Below are 18,480 nucleotides of genomic sequence, written 5' to 3' on the forward strand. Positions count from 1 at the left end.
TAAGTATCAAACAAAATTTCTATATGCAAAGTTGAACAGAAAGAGGAATATACACAGAACTTCAAGTTTGTTATATAACAGCATACAGAATAAAGAGGAAAGAAACAAACTTGCCTTGTACCAGAAATTGTGTACTTTATGAATATTATTTGATTTGATTCCCCCCAAAATCTCCTACCAAACTCCCTGGGGGTAACATGTTATTCTCTCCATTTAACAGTTAAGAAACTAAGGCAGATAGCTACAATTAAATTAGTAACTTCTTTACTATTAGCCCTGCTGCAACATGCAGCAACTTTAAAGCTTGTCTGTTTTCTCTTTAGTCTTTTGTACGTTAATATAAAAAAATTCTTTTTTGATTTCTCATTGTCTTCTAAAATTTATGCAATTTAAATTCCAACTTAGTCATCCAACAGCAATTGCTTTTCTCAGATTTGCTTTTGATCTCTTAGTTGCTGAATATGATGGCCTTGTCTCATTCCTTATCTTCTCTGCAATATTTGATACTGATTACTCTCTGTCTTCTGTGGGTATTTATGGTACTTCTTTCTTGGTTCTGATGGTTATTTGAGAGCAGAGACTGCCATTTACTTTTTTTTTTGGTATCCCCAAAATTAGCATTAGTGTCTGCAGTAGATGCTTACTTAAGAAATGTTTATTGACTAACCATTTTTTTCAGGTTTCTTTGCTTAATCATTGACCATGTTGTGTGTACCTGGGTCCTGGATGCAGTTGACAGAGAAAAATTGAAGCATTGCTGGAACTGCTCCCTGGGGCAAGTAGGGAAGGGCACTGATGTGAATTAGTTTAGCTTCATTCTCTGGGATGAAAAGGAAATTTCAGCCTATTTAGTGAAAAATTTGATTTGACAAAATCTTTTCCAAGTTTAGACCTAATGTAATATTTCAACTATTTATATTTATTTCAACTACAGTTTTGATAGTATTCTTTGTTGTGTTCTGGGGGCAATTAATCATACTGCTTACTCAAAAACAACCAGTCAGAGAATTTTTATTTGTAATTAGCTATGAATTTGCCCACTGGAAATGTTATACAATTCTGTAATTTTTAAAAGCCTGACTAGCACTAAGGGGAGCTCTTCTTTTTTTAAATCCTTCTCAACTACAACTGCAACAGCCTGCTGATGGGTCTGTCTACCTCTTCACTTCACTTCAATTCAGCCACTAAAATGATTTCCCTAAAACTTAAGTCCTACCTGGTTATACTACAAACTCCACCCCCTCAGTAAACTTCTGTAGCTTCCTATTGCCTTCAGAATAAAGTACAAAATTCTCTGTGTGACACTCATAGCCCTTTCCATTCTTCTTACTTCTTACTTCTTGATGGGTAAGATCCAATAGCTATTCCACAAAGAAATCTCTTCGTTTTAGGCTTTTGCCCATGACTGTTGCCTATGCTTGGAATGCTCTCTTTCTGCTAAGTCTACTTACTGCTTCCCTTATCTTCCTTTAAGTACAACTTAAAATCTCATCTTTTACTGGAAACTTTTCCTAACACATTTAATTCTAGTGCCTTCCCTCTGTTAATTATTACTTACTTATCTTGACTATGGCCTATATTGGTATATATTTGCATGTAGTCTCCCATAATAGAATGTAAACTTCTTGAGGGCAGGGACTGTCTTTTGCCTTTTTTTTTTTTCTCCTTAGCATAAATTCTGATTTAAAAAAATTAATCAGGAGGACCTGAATTCAAATTTGGTCTCAGACACTTAACACTTCCTGTGTGACCCTGGGCTAGTCACTTAACCTTAATTGCCTTAGCAAAAAAAAAAAAAAAAATCAAGAATACGAATTCTGCTGGTGATCCATTCAATCTTAAAGGATATGTAAAAAGCGGTAGTTTTAGAAAGGCCGAGTGGAGTCTGTAATCCTTTGGAAAAGGAGACAGAATGAAGCAACAAAGAAACATCTGGGGTGGATGATCAGTTTTACCTATTAATAAGCATGCTTATTAAGCCATTTCCCCTCTTTTTTTTCCCCGAGGCAATTGAGGTTAAATGACTTGCCCAGGATCACAAAGCTAGGCAGTATTAAATATCTGAGACCAAATTTGAACTCAGGTCCTCCTGATTTCAGGGCTGATGCTCTATTCACCACACCACCTAGCTGTCCCCACATTCCCTCTTTTTTGAAGAAAGGTGCTTAGATAAATTGTAGAAATGGGGATTAAAGGGGATTTTGGAAACTAGAGGTGATGGGTTTAACCTGGTGGGTATCTTGTTCCTTGGACTTCAGTAGAGGTATGCCATAATTGTATTGAAATGCTGTTACTATAATTTTTGAAAAAGTAAATTAAAAATCTATTTTAAAGTTTTAAAAAAAAGTGAATTTGGATTAGCAGTCCTAAAATGATCGGATAATGGTGTATGATTTCTGGATGAATCTTAGCCTGGCATACTTTATTTGGGGAGTCAGAAAAGGAAACAGACAAGTATATACTCTGCCCTGCCTTGACCATATGTTTTGATTTTTTTTTTTTAAACCAAACTAATTCTCCAAAGTCTAGTATCTAGGGATAGACAGAAGCATTGTTTGGAATGAAAGGAGGGAACTGGGAGCTGTGTGTCCTGCGTGGATCACTTTCCTACTGTACCCGGTTTTTTCCCCTAATACTCACTGGGTTTGTCATTATTGTCAAGCCATAAACTAATGCCATTATCTACTATGGCATTGTTTTTTTACTTGAAGCTCCTCTCCCTCCCCCCCCCCCAAAAAAAAAATGAGTCCAATTTCTCCAAATACTTTTTTTTCTACAAGATCTCTACAATCTCTCAATCTTGTTCTCAGTAACTTGTTTAATACTCTGAAAAATATGCTTTTCTTGATTTATCAAAATACATGGCAGTAACTGAAAATTTGAAAGCAATAGCAATAACACTTCCTGAAGTAAATCAGCCATTTAGGGAAAAAAAATGCTTTTCATGATAAATGTAGAAATATGTACAGAGGAAATATACATGTTTAACATATATTGGATTGTTTCTAGGGGAAGGAGTGGAGGAAGAGAGAAAAAAATTGGAACTTAAGGTTTTGAAGGTGAATGTTGAAAACCATGTATATATTTCAAAAATAAAGAGCTTTTTAAAAATGGTTTTGATACTTTATTCTCATCTATTCCTTAAAAACATTCCAGAGTTATTTATTTAATATAGTTTAAGCTCATCACTGGTTCTTGTCTGAATTTTTATTGACCCTTGAAAATTAAAGAATTATTGGGGTGAGTGGGAATTTTGATTCCTTTCCTTCTGTTTTGAAATATTTTGTCCCCAGCTACTTCAGCACTTTTTCCAAGGTCAAAGGTAATTTCTAGCTGATCTAAAAGATCATTTGGCTGTTAGAAATTATAACGCTGCCAGGATCTTGTTGGTTACTATAACTGGAAATATAGAGCAAGTAGGGAGGTAAATAACAGTCCTATTACCGTATATACTCGAGTATAAGCCAAGTTTTTCTGCCCAATTTTTGGGCAGAAAATCCCCTCCTCGGCTTATACTCGAGTCACTAGATAAAACATGTGTAAATATCCCTTTGAATGCCCCCCCCCCTCCCAGCTGTGTAGTATACAGCATGAGTGCCGACTGTGATACTACAGGGCCGGCCGTTGCTATGGTGATGCGGCTGTTCCTGTAATATCACAGTCGGTAACCAGACTGTATACTAATGCTGGCAACCGCTCTACATACCTATACCGGCACCCGCTCTCCTCCTCTGTGGGCACCAGTGCGCTACCTAAACCTACTGATATAATAAGTTTTCCCAGATTTTTGGGTTAAAACTAGGGGCCTCGGCTTATATTCAGGTCGGCTTATACTCGAGTATATATGGTAAATTCAGTAACTGGACTTGTACTGTGCCTTTGGCATGAATAATTTCTGTATATCCAAAGGCTACCATGCTCAACGAAAGCCTAGATTCCTTAAATTACTTATGACAAGCCCATTTTCACAGTAGAGCAACTCTTCCTCTAGCTGCTTCAGACCTAATATCTAGAATTTATCTTGAACCTGTTTTCTCCTAACTGCTCAGTTTTAAACATACTTTACCTTCAACTGGAATAAGTCTGGCTTTTTTTCTTCAACAACCTCATTCACTCTTAGTAAATTAAATACCACCTCTATGCAGACCACTTTGAAATCCTTATCTCTAGTCCTGATTTCTCTTTTGAGCTCCAGGCCTACATCTTTAACTACAAGCAGCATATAATGTATAGATTTTCCTTAAGGACTTCAGTAAGTACAGAATTGTGAGTTTATCTTTTTGAACCAGTTCTCTTTCTGACTTTACTACTTAAATTTGCTGAAAACATCATTCACTCAGTCTCTCAGTATTTAGGATTTGGGGTTTATGCAACTTGGCTATAATCTTCTTTCAACTCTCCTATTCAGTAGGTGGCCCAGTAGATAACCCTATTTGCCTCAATTTCGTCATCTGTAAAATGAGCTAGAGAAGAAAATGGCAAAACTTTCAGTATCTTTGCCAAGAAAACCCTAAATGGAGCTACTGAAAACTGAACAACAAATACAATTACTTACCAATTCTGTATACAAAACAGCTATAGATTCATCCCTTGTTTTTTTATCCCTCCATCTACATTTCAATATTCATTACCACCTAACTATTGCAACAATCTCCCAATCTTCATTCTTCTCTCTATCCTTTTTAATGCTACTGCCAGAATAACTTCCCTTGTGCCATATAGGTATGTCAGGCCTCAAGTGTTTGTATTAGTATTTTATTTTGCCCCAATAACATATAAAAACAATTTTTAACATTTGTTTTTAAAACTTTCGAGTTCCCAATTCTCTACCTTTCTCCTCCTCTCCTCCCTGCACTGAGAAGGCAAGCAATTTATATACATTTGTAAATCATGCAAAACATAAATCATGATCAGGTCTCAAGTGAAAAACAAAACAAATTGTCAGTAGCTTACTCTTGCTTCCTTGATTAAAAATTCAAGCACTGTAGCCTGGGATTGAGCTTCTTTACTGCCTGGCCTTACCCAACCTTCTTCACCTTGCCTATTATTCTTCCCCATATCCTCTACACTTAACCAAATTGGACTAGTCTTTTCTTCTCCTTTACCTCAACTTCTTTCTCTTTGCCTGTTTAATTTGTATCTATCCTTTTAAACCCAGTTTAAATGCTGCCTCCTCCAGGCCTTTTGTGATATGTTCTTTCTCCATAAAATTCACCAACCTACCTTGCTTTCAGCTTGCTAATGAATGCATTTATTTAATGCATCATTGTGTCTTATAGTTATACATTTGTGTCTTATTTGTGTCTACTACACTAAAACCACAAAGATAGGGACAGTGCTCAGTTTCTCTGGTATGTATTTCCCAGTGGGAATTTAAATAGATCACTGAACAAAATCATTTCTTCAGACCTAAAAGTTAATAGTCATAGTCCCAACCAGTATTCTTATAGCAAGGGACCATTTCTTTTTGGGTTTAAAAAATTTTTTTTATCAGTGCCCATTTGTATTTTTTTCCTGTTTTCAGTTCAGAAGTTAAAATGGCCCCTAGCTTAGACCTAATTAGCTAATTATCTATCTCATTGAATTTAGTGAAGATGGTATGTGATATGATGGGAACTTAGCACATGATATTTTAAACTCATTACGGCCAAAACCAAATTCATTATCTTTACCCCTAATCTCTCCTCATATTCTACCTTCCCTATAGTCTCTCAGCTTTACTACCTAGGAATAAGATTCTGGACTCCTCACTGTGTCTCATCCTTCCGTATCTAAGCTGTTGCCAAGATTTGATTTCACTTTTCAATGTTTTTCCAACACCTTCCACCCTCCTTCTCTGACACCATTCTTATTTACAGTATATACAAGTGTTTTCTTGTCTTTATTGTGGCCAACACAATGTGTTCCTTGTAACTGTACTCTAAAACTACTTTGAAAGGAGTTCAAGTTTATAGTGCTACTGGGGCCATTTGATCTAAGAAGGGAATATGAGAGTGGAGTCAAAGGATTAAAAACTTACACCTATACGTATATAGGTATACATAGGTTAAAAGATCTTAATCTTGACTGGGAGATCTCTGCTCATTATTTTGGGGAAAGGGTGCAACCTTAAAAAATGTTCATAACGCAAAAATGCCATTAGTTGTTGCCAATATTTGTGTCAAAAATTTGTCTCCCCTCTATAGAGAAATCCATATTCATCTTTTTGCAGTTACTATGCTGCATCAAAATAGAAATGACTTTCAGACTGAAAGCTTGTTGATTCTGAACCTAAGATGTATTATGAAGTAAAGAGGTTAACTGTGATTAACATATATTAAGTAGTCCATTTAAAAAAAGGAAAGCAGTAGTTTGCAGTTATGGAATTCAGTCTATCATGTTAGAATTTATGGGTAAGATGTAATATGATCTTTAAAATACTCAAAGGAACAGCTTCCATGAGGCATATAAAATACAAATATTCCCATTATCTCAGTAACATTTGATCCTTTCATTATCACTCCAAAAGACTGAAATGATCTTTGATCGCCCTTAGATCTCCTTCCTTGAGCAACAGCTATGTTAGAACATAAACATTCCCTTTAAAAAAAGTCTCATGAAGTACACTTATCAATTTTGCCAGGTTAAATTTTAAAACACTGTTTTAGAAGTGGCATTCAACTATTTAGAAACCCACTTTAGTTTCCAGGTCCCTACCCACAAGGTAGAGATCACAGGAATTGAATTTGGGAGGAATCTTACAATTCTAATGTAACTTGTTCATTTTACAGATGAGGAAACTGAGCCTCAGAACATAAATAGCTCATGGTTGAGCCAGGTAAACTCTGGAAATGCAATACAATATAGAAATAACGATTGTACAAAATATTTAGGAATCTATCTGCCAAGGGAAAATCAGAAACTTTATGAGCAAAACTACAAAACACTTCCCACACAAATTGTCTGATCTAACCAACTGGAAAAATATTAAATGCTCTTGGATTGGGCGAGCAAATATAATAAAGATGACAATACTACCTAAATTAATCTATTTAGTGCTATACCAATTAGACTCCCCAAAAACTACTTTGATGAACTAGAAAAAAAAAAGTTCATATGGAAAAACAAAGGTCAAGAATTTCAAGGGAATTAATGAAAAAAAAAATCAAATGAAGGTGGCCTAGCTGTACCAGATCTAAAATTATATTATAAGCAACAGTTACTAAAACCATCTGGTATTAGCTAAGAAATAGACTAGTTGATCAATGGAATAGGTTAGGTTCAAAGGACAAAACAGCCAATAACTTTAATAATATAGTGTTTGACAAACCCAAAGACACCAGTTTCTGGGATAAGAATGCATTATTTGACAAAAATTGCTGGGAAAATTGGAAATTAGTATGGCAGAAACTAGGCATTGACCCACACTTAACACCATACACCAAGATAAGATCAAAATGGGTTCATGACTTAGGCATAAAGAATGAGATTATAAATAAATTGGAAGAGCATAGGATAGTTTACCTCTCAGACCTGTGGAAGAGGGAGGAATTTATGACCAAAGAAGAACTAGAGATCACTATTGACCACAACATAGAAAATTTTGACTATATCAAATTGAAAAGTTTTTGTACAAACAAAACAAATGCAAACAAGATTAGAAGGGAAACAATAAACTGGGAAAACATTTTTACAATCAAAGGTTCTGATAAAGGCTTCATTTCCAAAATATGTAGAGAATTGACTCTTAATTTATAAGAAATCAAACCATTCTCCAATTGATAAATGGTCAAAGGATATGAACAGACAATTCTCAGACGAAGAAATTGAAACTATTTATAGACATATGAAAATATGCTCCAAATTATTAATAATCAGAAATGCAAATTAAGACAACTCTGAGATACCACTACACACCTATCAGATTGGCTAGAATGACAGGGAAAGATAATGTGGAATGTTGAAGGGGATGTGGGAAAACAGGGACACTGATACACTGTTGGTGGAATTGTGAGCACATCCAGCCATTCTGGAGAGCAATTTGGAACTATGCTCAAAAAGTTATCAAACTGTGCATACCCTTTGATCCAGCAGTGTTTCTACTGGGCTTATACCCCAAAGAGATACTAAAGAAAGGAAAGGGACCTGTATGTGCCAAAATGTTTGTGGCAGCCCTGTTTGTAGTGGCTAGAAGCTGGAAAATGAATGGATGCCCATCAATTGGAGAATGGTTGAGTAAATTGTGGTATATGAATGTTATGGAATATTATTGTTCTGTAATGACCAGCAGGATGAATACAGAGAGGACTGTGAGACTTATATGAACTGATGCTAAGTGAAATGAGCAGAACCAGGAGATCATTATATACCTCAACAACGATACTAGCTGAGGATGTATCCTGATGGAAGTGAATCTCTTCGATAAAGAGAGCTTTAATTGATCAAAGATGGACAGAAGCAGCTACACCCAAAGAAAGAACACTGGGAAATGAATATAAACTGCTTGCATTTTTTTTCTTTCCGGGTTATTTATACCTTCTGAATCCAATTCTCCTGTGCAACAAGAAAACTGTTCGGTTCTGCACACATATATTGTATCTAGGATATACTGAAATCTATTCAACATGTAAAGGACTGCTTGCCATCTAGGGGAAGGAGTGGAGGGAGGGAGGGGAAAAATCGGAAGAAGTGAATGCAAGGGATAATGCTGTAAAAAATTACCCTGGCATGGGTTCTATCAATAAAAAGTTATTTTAAAAAAATAAAGAAATAACAATTCTATTGTTCTTGACTCTAGCTTTTGCCAGTAGAGAATACATAATTAATCTTCTTCCTTGCCTCCCACTTTGTTTTGCCTTCAGGTTGCCGGGTAAAGGACATGGGAGATCTGAGTTTCACCCCTGTGACCAATGATGAGCTCTATAACAACCTGGTTGTGAATCCTCGATCAGTAGGCCTTGCCAATCGGGAATTAGCAGAAGCAGTTAGCAGAGCTGTGTCTTCTGGTCACCAATGCCTCACTGTGGGAGGAGACCACAGGTGAGTGGGGTACAGGGATATTACCTTAGTTAGTCCCCTAACTTCGCTGGCACATCCATACATGTGACCTTGGGAAAATTTGGTCAAGTTTTTTTATCAGGAGTAAAATGCCTCACTGGTGTGAAGATTAAATGATATTATATCCTTACTATTTATATGCTTTAATTGTATAGAGATAAAATAAAAGTGCTTTATAAGTGAATCATATAGAATCTTAGTGCTATAAGACATTTGCAAATCTTCCTATTTTAGATTGGGGAATAGGAAAACAGAATTGATCAAGTCTTCTATTAAGGAAAATTCATTAGGCCTTGGATTAAATTGAAACCAAAAACTAAAACATTATGTCAACTGGACTGGAACTGGCCTCTAACCTGTGGGTGACTGGAGCCAAACAGAGCAGGTTAGAGGCAAGAGAGGCAGGAATCAGACAGAAGTTTAATTAATTTCAAAGTGAGGAAAATGCTTGCTCCACTTCCCAAGAAGGAGGGCTTAACATAGCTGGGGTAAAAGGCAGTAATTATATACATATAAGTGGATTGGATCATGATATAGTCATTTTTAGGTCTTGTATAGTACCTATCATAGCAGGCTCATGAATGGACAATGCAGGTGGTTTTGGGTCCTGTGGGAAGTCTTCAAGTTGATTGTCTTACAGTAGCATTGGCAGTACCTGGTTCAGTCACTTAGCAGTTACAAGAAACAGAGATTGTGAACAGGTCAAGAGATATTATGGATCACCTGTTTTTAGCTCTCAGTGAACACCTGATGCTGATCAAAGCAATATACTTTGCCAGAGGGTAAGATCATTCAGAGTACAAAGGATTGTTGTTGGGCAAAGCTCAAGGGAAGCTGCTTGCTGAGCTTTATCTCTGAGAAACAAAGTATTTTGATGGTTGTAACTAATATTAATATTTGACAACATAACTGATGCTTTAGTGCAGTATGTTTTCACACTGGGAGTTGTGTTACCGTCAGTCACATATAATTGACATTTCTGCTAAATTTTGAAGGTCTACAAGTACTTTAAAAAGGGGCTGATTGTTAGTGTTCTTATTCATACACTAGCTAGTATTTACTGTGCACCTACTTGTTAAGGATGGTGTGTGACAATGAACCACATATTTGGAGAAATAAAAGATATACTTGGTTCAAGGAATATTGTAGAACTAATACACCCATACAAAAAAATCAAGATGTAATTCCTAAGTAGGAATTTAGAGATGTCTGTGAGGGTTGGACCCTGAAAGAAGATAAGTAGCTTTTACAAAGAAGAAATAGGGCCTAGCAGACTAGAGCATGGTGAATGTTTAAGTGCTTTTTTTAAGTTAATGAAATTTACTGAATTTCTAACTGGAAAAATCCAAGGATAGATAAGACTTTGAGGCAGTGGAAAGTAACTAGAAATAAAAAAATCTTACCCCCATAGCTCAGTGCTATGGGCGCTTTTCAATCAACTTCCAAACAATCTTCAACCAACCAACTTCAGTCTGTGCTGTTTTTCCTGCCCTTCTGCTAGTTACCTGTATGGCAATGGTCATTAAGACTACTGTGTGGACTCTTTAACAGTCTCCATATCCCAGGCAGGCTTGGGGGAAAGGAAGGGAACACGACTTTAAAAAAAATTGGTGAATCTCAAATTGCTAACTTGTTAGCAGCAAGTAAAAAAAGGTTTGGTAATAGATAGAAAAGAGGGTTTGATTCCCCCTCACCTTAAATTTTGTCACTTTTAACATTCTCTGCCACCGTCCATTAAACTATCCTTTTACCAAAAAACTTCCTAGAATGCTGTTTCTATAACTGTCACTTACCATGGATTTCTACAATCTAGAAAATAAGACTTTGCCTGGTAACAAATATCATCCAGAAAAGCACATTGGTCATGTTTGAAAATAAGCACTTCTCATCTGAGATAGGAAGAATGTTTTCACTATTGGTTTTCTCTCAAGGCTATTTTCCTTCACATTACTAGTTATTTTGTAAATTGTTTTGGTTACTGTTACTTTGTATCCATTCACTCATTTTACAAAGATTCTCTTTATTCTTTACACATTTTACAATGCACAAAATATCTTAGCAGCCAATCAGTTCAGCCGCCTTCACTCATAGTCTGATGGACATATTTTTCATCATCAGATTCTTCTAAACCAAGTTTGTTCACTCCAGTTCATAAGTTTGGCTGCCATTAGCTTTATGTTATAGTAGATTTTATATATTTTTGTATCCTGTTTACTGTAAATAAAAAGATCTGGTATTCTATTATTTTAAAATGCTTTCAACGCAACCAATTCAGAGCCTGTTCTGTACAAGGTAATGTGCTAAAAACTGGTGCTAAAAGTTGGGGAGAAGGGAAAAGTTGAGATAAAAAGATGACGAACAGCTTATTGTTTTATCTGTAGTTTTCTTATCTCATACAGTTTATCATTGGGTTTAACAGGGATGACTCTCAATGATGGCAATTCCATATACTGGACTCAACTACTAGAGCATTGTTTTCTCTTTTTGTTCAGCTTGGTGGATAGGTCACTTTTCCAGAGTTTTCATTACATCCAGGAATCAAACACTGAAGGGAATGGGAATGGGGAATACTTCTAGGTATCTGGATAAAATCAATCCAATGTAAAATGACTCAAATTAAGATTTTTTTAAAATTATTTTTTCTAACTCAGTGATCCTAGTTAAAATGAATGCTGATTTTTGTCTTTACCTTTCTTATTTTTAAGTTTCATTTTGATGTCTTTTAAAAAAATATTAGTAATTTCCCAATATTTTTCTTTTCTAACAAAAAAAATAAGCAAAACTTTTTATTCCTTTTGAACTTCTGAAGTCTAGAGTGATGATTTTTATCTCATTTAAAGACACTGTAGGCTTCAAATTCTTGAATTTCCTAAATTAACAAATGTTTGCTGGCTGTCTAAAGCAGTTGGTTCAAAGTATCAGTGTTACACGATTATCTGAAGTTTATATACATACACATACACATAAACTTATAAATGGATACTACTTAGTTATAAAATGAATTAACATTTATAAAAAAATATAACTTTTATTTTTTTAATTACCAGCATTTCTCCATTATCTTTCCCTCTCCTAGAGTCTTTCCCCTATGACAAAAAATATTCTTTAAAAAAAAAAATTAGTAAAACCAATCAACATATAGAAAAAGTCTGAAAATTATACAGTATATCACAACTGTGGACTTCCTACCTCTGCAAAGGAAGTAATATAGAGTGGCTTCTTATATCTCTTCTTTGTAGTCATTTCTGATTGTCTTGTGATGATTCTTTCCATTTACTCTGTTCTTATCATTATTATAGTTGTTGTTTTCTTAGGTCCATTTACTTCACTTTGCACCAGACTGCCTATGCGATCTTGGCTTGTTAAGGTCCTGTTAACAGGTTAAACTTGGTTCATAACTATCTCCTTTGGCAGTCACTCCTTTTCATCACTTGTTCTGCATTATCCAATCCCAACTTCATCAGTTTCAATTTTTGTCTAAAGTATAGAATTTGAGATTTAGATGCATTTTTATTAGGATGTTACTATATTTCTTCTTTGCAGTCTGGCAATTGGTTCCATTAGTGGTCATGTCCGGCACTGCCCAGATTTGTGTGTTATCTGGGTTGACGCTCATGCTGACATCAACACACCTCTTACCACTTTGTCTGGGAGTCTGCATGGACAGCCAGTTTCCTTCCTTCTCAGAGAACTGCAGGACAAGGTCAGTCAATCAAACTGGTTACCAGTGTTGAATGTTGATTCGATAAGGCAATAATTATCCAGACTTTGGGAGATAGTTGTGGAGGATAGGATGAATATGATGTGTTAGAGATGCTTCTCACTCAAATTAGGGAGGGAATGACCATTGCTCCCAAAATCACAAGTGTTTCTGTTATTTACTAGAGAACTATTTTTCTTAAGGACATGGCTTTGTGAATAGTAAAGTCAGAACTGAGCATTTCTTTTGGCCATGTAGACAACAAAGCTTACCCTCACTGCATAGTAGGATGTATACTGCCTTCTGAACTCTGTGTGTGAGGGACAAACCTCATCACCATTACTCGACCTCCTCCCATTACCTCCTCTGCCTTTACCCTCCTTTTGGTACAGGAGGTAACTTTCTTGGCCTCCTTGAATATCTGTCTTAAAGGTCATATTAAATAGGTAAATATTAAAGTCATATTACAACTCTGGCTCATCCTTTTTCTTAGAAGAACCAAAGTAGGACAAGTGGCACTACAGTTCAGTACAAAGACTGCTCATTATAGAAGGCTTGGGCTTTTGCCGTCAGCAGCATGAAACAGTACCAGTTATGCTTCACTAGGATCTGATCTGTAAACAGTTCTGAAACATGCAGAGCAGTAGAGAAGGACTTAATCAGCAGTCCTTAAACTATTTAGATTAGTTAATGAAAAACTGAGGCTACCCTCCAAGTGAGGGAAGATATTACTCTTTTGGAAAACTATACTGCTGTTTTTAGCAACTATTTACTTCAAGCACTACCCTTAGAAGTATTTTTTCCAGATTAGCATGTCCCAATCTGTTTTTCACGCATACATTGAATGACAGGAATAAAAAAATAGGTAATAAAAGCTGTCCCATGAATGCAGTAGAAATGAAATTATTTTATAATTTGAAATTATACTCTTAATTTTAAAACAATCAATGTTTTGGGTGAACATGTTCAAAATAAATTTTCATCTCCAAATTATCTTCAAGATTGAGAAATTTCCCGACTTTTAGTGAGAGTGACAAAGGATATGCAGGCTGCCACAAAAAATAAAAGTAGGAATTTTGTTTAACAGTCTACTTTCACTGGACATGCCCCTTCTCCCCCAATCTATCTTTTCCCCCTGTGGGTTTATTAGAGGTAGAACTATATATCATTAAGCATATGACAGGGCTCTGGAAATTACTTGAAGCTCTAGTCACATTCTGTACAACTATTTGACTGACAGCTCTATGTTGAAAGAGAAAGATCAAGGAGGAAAAAATGATATGCTTACCCTTAGGAGGGTTTTCATAATAAACAAAGCCTAAGTTTATTTTTTTCCCCCCCTTTTCATTTTTCACTTAGGTGCCATCACTTCCAGGATTCTCCTGGATCAAGCCCTGTCTTTCATCCCCAGATATTGTATATATTGGCCTAAGGGATGTGGATCCTGCTGAACAGTAAGATTTGTAAATGATTGTCACGACCATTAGGCCTTATTTGACCTCACAGCATCCCAGGCTCTAGTTCTTCCTTTTGGAGATGATCCAGGGGAATTGTGCCTTTTGCTCTTGAGGTTCTGGGCCTTCTGGAACTTGCTTGTTTTAAATTTTGTTCTTTTAGCTCTGAGATCTCACCTAAAACCTAATTTCCCTACTACTGCTAATAATTTGCTATTCTTGGTGTGTGCCTTAGAATTTATTCCTTTTTTCCCCTTGTATGTTTTACCTCCATAAGTAATATATTGACTTAGTTAATATCAATTACTTAATTAAACAATAATTATAATATCCAGTCAAACAAATTAAATAAAACAATTATCTATGTTGAATTATATTTTAATTCATTTTCCTAAACATTTTCTAATTTTTATCTGGTACTTTTAGAGTTTTGAAGCCTGAGTTTGAAATTTCTGCTCTAGACCCATGTGTGTATTTTTTAAGGCTCTTTGTAAAGGAAAAGAACATACTCAAAAATAAAAATAATATACCAGTGGCATAATTAGAAGGGTATTTTCTTTCTTTTTTAAACTATTTCAACTAGACTAAGTTGCATCCAACCTTCCATTTTGGTCCTTAACAAAAGCTGCTTCCTCCCAGTTACTTCTGGGATCTCATGGTCTTTTCTCCACAAGTACATATTCAAATTCTCTATCGGAGAGTTCTGGAACAAACTCATTCACCTCAGCCTAAAAGCCCAGGCTCTAAGCCAACCAGAGACTTTTCCTGGCTGGCAGAATTTTGAATGCTCTACTGTTACTAGAAATTTTAATTTATGTTTATCTCTTAAATGTTTATATGTTATAAATAATTTTCTTTACAACAGTCTTATGAGGTGGGCAATCTAAAAATTATTCCCATTTTTAATTGGAGAATTTCAAGCACCCTGACCATAAAAGCCATTGCCAAGAATATACATATTCATGTCCTTCTAGGTTCTAAATCCTAGTGTTCTTTTTATTCCATCATGCTGAATTACTTAGCTAACTAATTTTCCCTACCTCCAGACAAGGATGTACAAGTAGACAAAGTCATTCATGACATGGGTTTTCCTCAAAATTTGCAATAAATGGTCTCACAAGATTGGTCAACTTTCATTAATGATTGTTTTTCATTTGGGAAGTTGCTCTGATATGTTTTGATATATAGTCATCTTTAAATGTGAAGTATATTTGGAAATGAATAGCTACTTTGGAACCCTTAATATACACAAGTTAAAACAAAATCATTAACTCAGGATTCCTTTCCTTTGCCTCACCAGTTTTATTCTAAAAAATTATGACATCTTAAACTTTTCAATGAGAGATATTGACCGCCTTGGAATCCAGAAGGTCATGGAACAGACATTTGAACAACTGATCAGCAAGTAAGCAACTGTAAGAAAGAAGAGTTTGGATACTTATGTTCCAGAGGGTAATGGTGCAGGAATTTATACATTGCAATCTACTCTTCAATCTATTTATTGGGATGGCAGTTCATAAGAGAAAGTAAGATCTATAAAACTAGAATTTTATACTTGTCCAATATAGAATTTATACTCATAACTATTACAGCTTGGTAGCTATTTGTTTAAAAAAAAAATGCACTAGAGAGGCCTTCTAACTACTGCTTCCCAAGAATCACCATCAGTTTCCCTGAAAGCAGTTTCACTGACAGTTTTTGGAAGTTAAAGAATTTTATAAAGATATTTGGAATCAGAGCAGCCTTTTCCCTTAATTACTAGTTCTTCAGTATTAAGTGGATTGCCATCTAGTATCATGCTACATCATAAAAGCTATTAGAAATCTGATCCTTTCATATGCATTAGTCTCACATTTCAATTTCAACCATTAGAAAACTGATGCTGGAACCAAAAAAGGAGTGAGTAATAAGATATGGTGTATAAACATTAAGGTCAGAGTCAAATCTCTGTTGTGCCTGGTTAGAGAGCAACAGAAATTGTAATCCAGATTAACCCAATTTAATTCACATCAGGCAGCTGGATTTAATATATTAGTGGGCTGAAGGCTCCTTCAGGACACACATTCAGTAGAAGTAAAAAATTCATTATATGGATAGTTCTGATCACATTAGGTTCTTCTGTAAGATCTCTAGATCAAGCAGAAATTCTTCCTGGTTGGTAGATTTTTAAGTATTTATTCTGCTATTAGTACAAATTTTAATTTACATCTATCTCTTTAAATGCTACAAATAACTTTCTTCACAACAACCCTGAGGTAGGCAATCTAAAAATTATGACCTGGAATATTTCTGTCCTAAGCATACAGAATAAGTTAGGATTGTCTTAAAACAGTTTACCTTTATAAAATTTAAAAATAGATGCCTACAATAACTTCCAGAAAAAGGAATCATTGCAAACTTGCAGGTTCAGGAGACCAAATTTCTAGATTCATGAGGGAAGCTATGGAATTACTAGATAGATGCAGATCAAAGTATGATTAAATAACTATTTCCCCATTTCTGTATAGAAAACAAAGACCAATTCATCTAAGCTTTGATATTGATGCTTTCGACCCTTCACTGGCTCCAGCAACAGGAACTCCAGTTGTCGGTGGGTTGACTTATCGAGAAGGCATGTATATTACAGAGGAAATACATAACACAGGTAAGTAGCAACTAAGTACATTTTTTGGACCTCTTATATGTAAGGATGTTTGTTCAAAGATCCACATTATAGACTTTATTTTGGACTTTTAAGATACACTGTATTTATATAGCAAAAGGGCTATTATTAATTATTTATATTCTTAGATGTTGCATCAGCATCATTCTGCCCTACTTATAAAAATGATTTTAAAGACTTAGGGACTTAAACATAGAAACTTAACAATCACCTAAGCCTCTACAGCATGATTTCTCTAATAGTTATCCTATCTTACCTGTCTCTTCTTAAAAAATAAACAAACCAAAAAAAACTTCTTCCCCAGATGTTTCTTAGACTCCCCAAATGAAAATGGATGCCTAAGAAGAATTAGAAGCTCCATCATTAAAACTTTTTGGTCTTGAATCCATGGAAATATGCATCCTAATTAAAACTCATTTATTCAACAGTTAATGTTTCTTTAATTTTTTGTTGACCCTCCTACCTGTGTTGACAACATTTTGAGTTCTAGTCACGTTTTTTGGTCTAATCAGATATAATCTGTGGAAGGCTAGCATGTATAAAAGAACATTATAATCAAAGAGGAAGCAGGATAGCTTTGTCCTTAAGAGTAACAAGGTTAATGCTTGAATCATTTCTCTAGTTCTAGACTTTCTTAGTGATCAGGCAAGGAAAAAAAGCTAGAGAACTTGTCAAAGTCTTCCTAACGAAGAAGATAGCATTTCTATTTTATGACCAGCCAGCCAGTATAAATTTTTAGAAAAACAGACTTGGCAAGTTCCATCCCACCCTCAATCTCTTATTTCTAGCTTTGACTATTTTTCCTCAGTCATAATTGTAAAGGAAAAAATAGAAATTGAGCTTCCTCAAAGCAGAGGAAAAATAATAGTTACAGACTGGCTCATTGCATTAAGGTAAAAATCAAGTGAAAGGTAAAATCCCTGGTGAAAAAATCTGGGGAAGATTATGGATTTTTGTGTGTGGAAAAAATAAAAAATCACCTTGAGTGATAAAGTAATGAAAACAAGTTTGATCTTCAGCAGTTAGGAAAGGACAGATCATATTAAGGTTTGTCTGAGGGTTTTAATTTAGTATCTTTTTTTTAATTGAAAAATTAAGAGTGAATGGCCAATAGAGGTGCATGTTCTTATAAAAACTACTAAACAAAAAATCTTTTAGCCTACTAAACAATGTGACAGATGGCTAAACATCCTGGCTAGCTAACATCATTCATTTTGATTGCATACTTTTAAATTTTGTTTTCTTAACATGTTTTCTTATCATGGCAGCACATTTGAAGTAGGATATCAAAAGTAGAAGTCAAAATACTTAGGCCACAGGCCTTTTAAAATAAGAGGTAAATCTCCAGAAATAAGCACCATGCTAGGGCTCTGACTAGGTTAACAAACCACCCTCCCTCTAGTAGAAATACAACCAGTAAAGAAAACAGAATTCCACTTTACTTCCTAGAGTAAAAGTTATATATTTCAGTAGACGAATGTTAAATATCATAGCAGCTTGAACCATTACAATATAGCTTCCTGAAATAAGTAGTTGGAAGCTGGCTACTTTTCTCTCCCAGTCCTATTGATTGTATTCTTTGGTAGGAGGATCATATTCATACAATTTGTGGGGCTCTGTTCCCTCAG

The 18,480-nt window shown here is 35.2% G+C and overlaps 1 protein-coding gene across 2 annotated transcripts in view; it reads left to right on the plus strand.

Moving 5' to 3' along the window:
• ARG2 (arginase 2) overlaps window positions 1-18,480 on the plus strand; it is a 40,171-nt gene that overhangs the window by 21,225 nt on the left and 466 nt on the right. The window contains exons 3-8 of one of the 2 annotated variants that reach the window (XM_051977879.1): window positions 8,841-9,018; window positions 12,580-12,739; window positions 14,096-14,190; window positions 15,491-15,595; window positions 16,698-16,834; window positions 17,157-18,422. In XM_051977879.1, coding sequence (XP_051833839.1) covers window positions 8,841-9,018; window positions 12,580-12,739; window positions 14,096-14,190; window positions 15,491-15,595; window positions 16,698-16,834; window positions 17,157-17,167 — 686 coding nt within the window. In that variant the 3' untranslated portion in view covers window positions 17,168-18,422. Of the gene's footprint in view, window positions 1-8,840; window positions 9,019-12,579; window positions 12,740-14,095; window positions 14,191-15,490; window positions 15,596-16,697; window positions 16,835-17,156; window positions 18,423-18,480 lie in introns of those variants that run through there. The other variant, XM_051977878.1, reaches the window with a different exon arrangement.

The sequence above is a fragment of the Antechinus flavipes genome, chromosome 2 (genome assembly GCF_016432865.1).
Source record: "Antechinus flavipes isolate AdamAnt ecotype Samford, QLD, Australia chromosome 2, AdamAnt_v2, whole genome shotgun sequence".
Taxonomy (NCBI): Eukaryota; Metazoa; Chordata; class Mammalia; order Dasyuromorphia; family Dasyuridae; genus Antechinus; species Antechinus flavipes.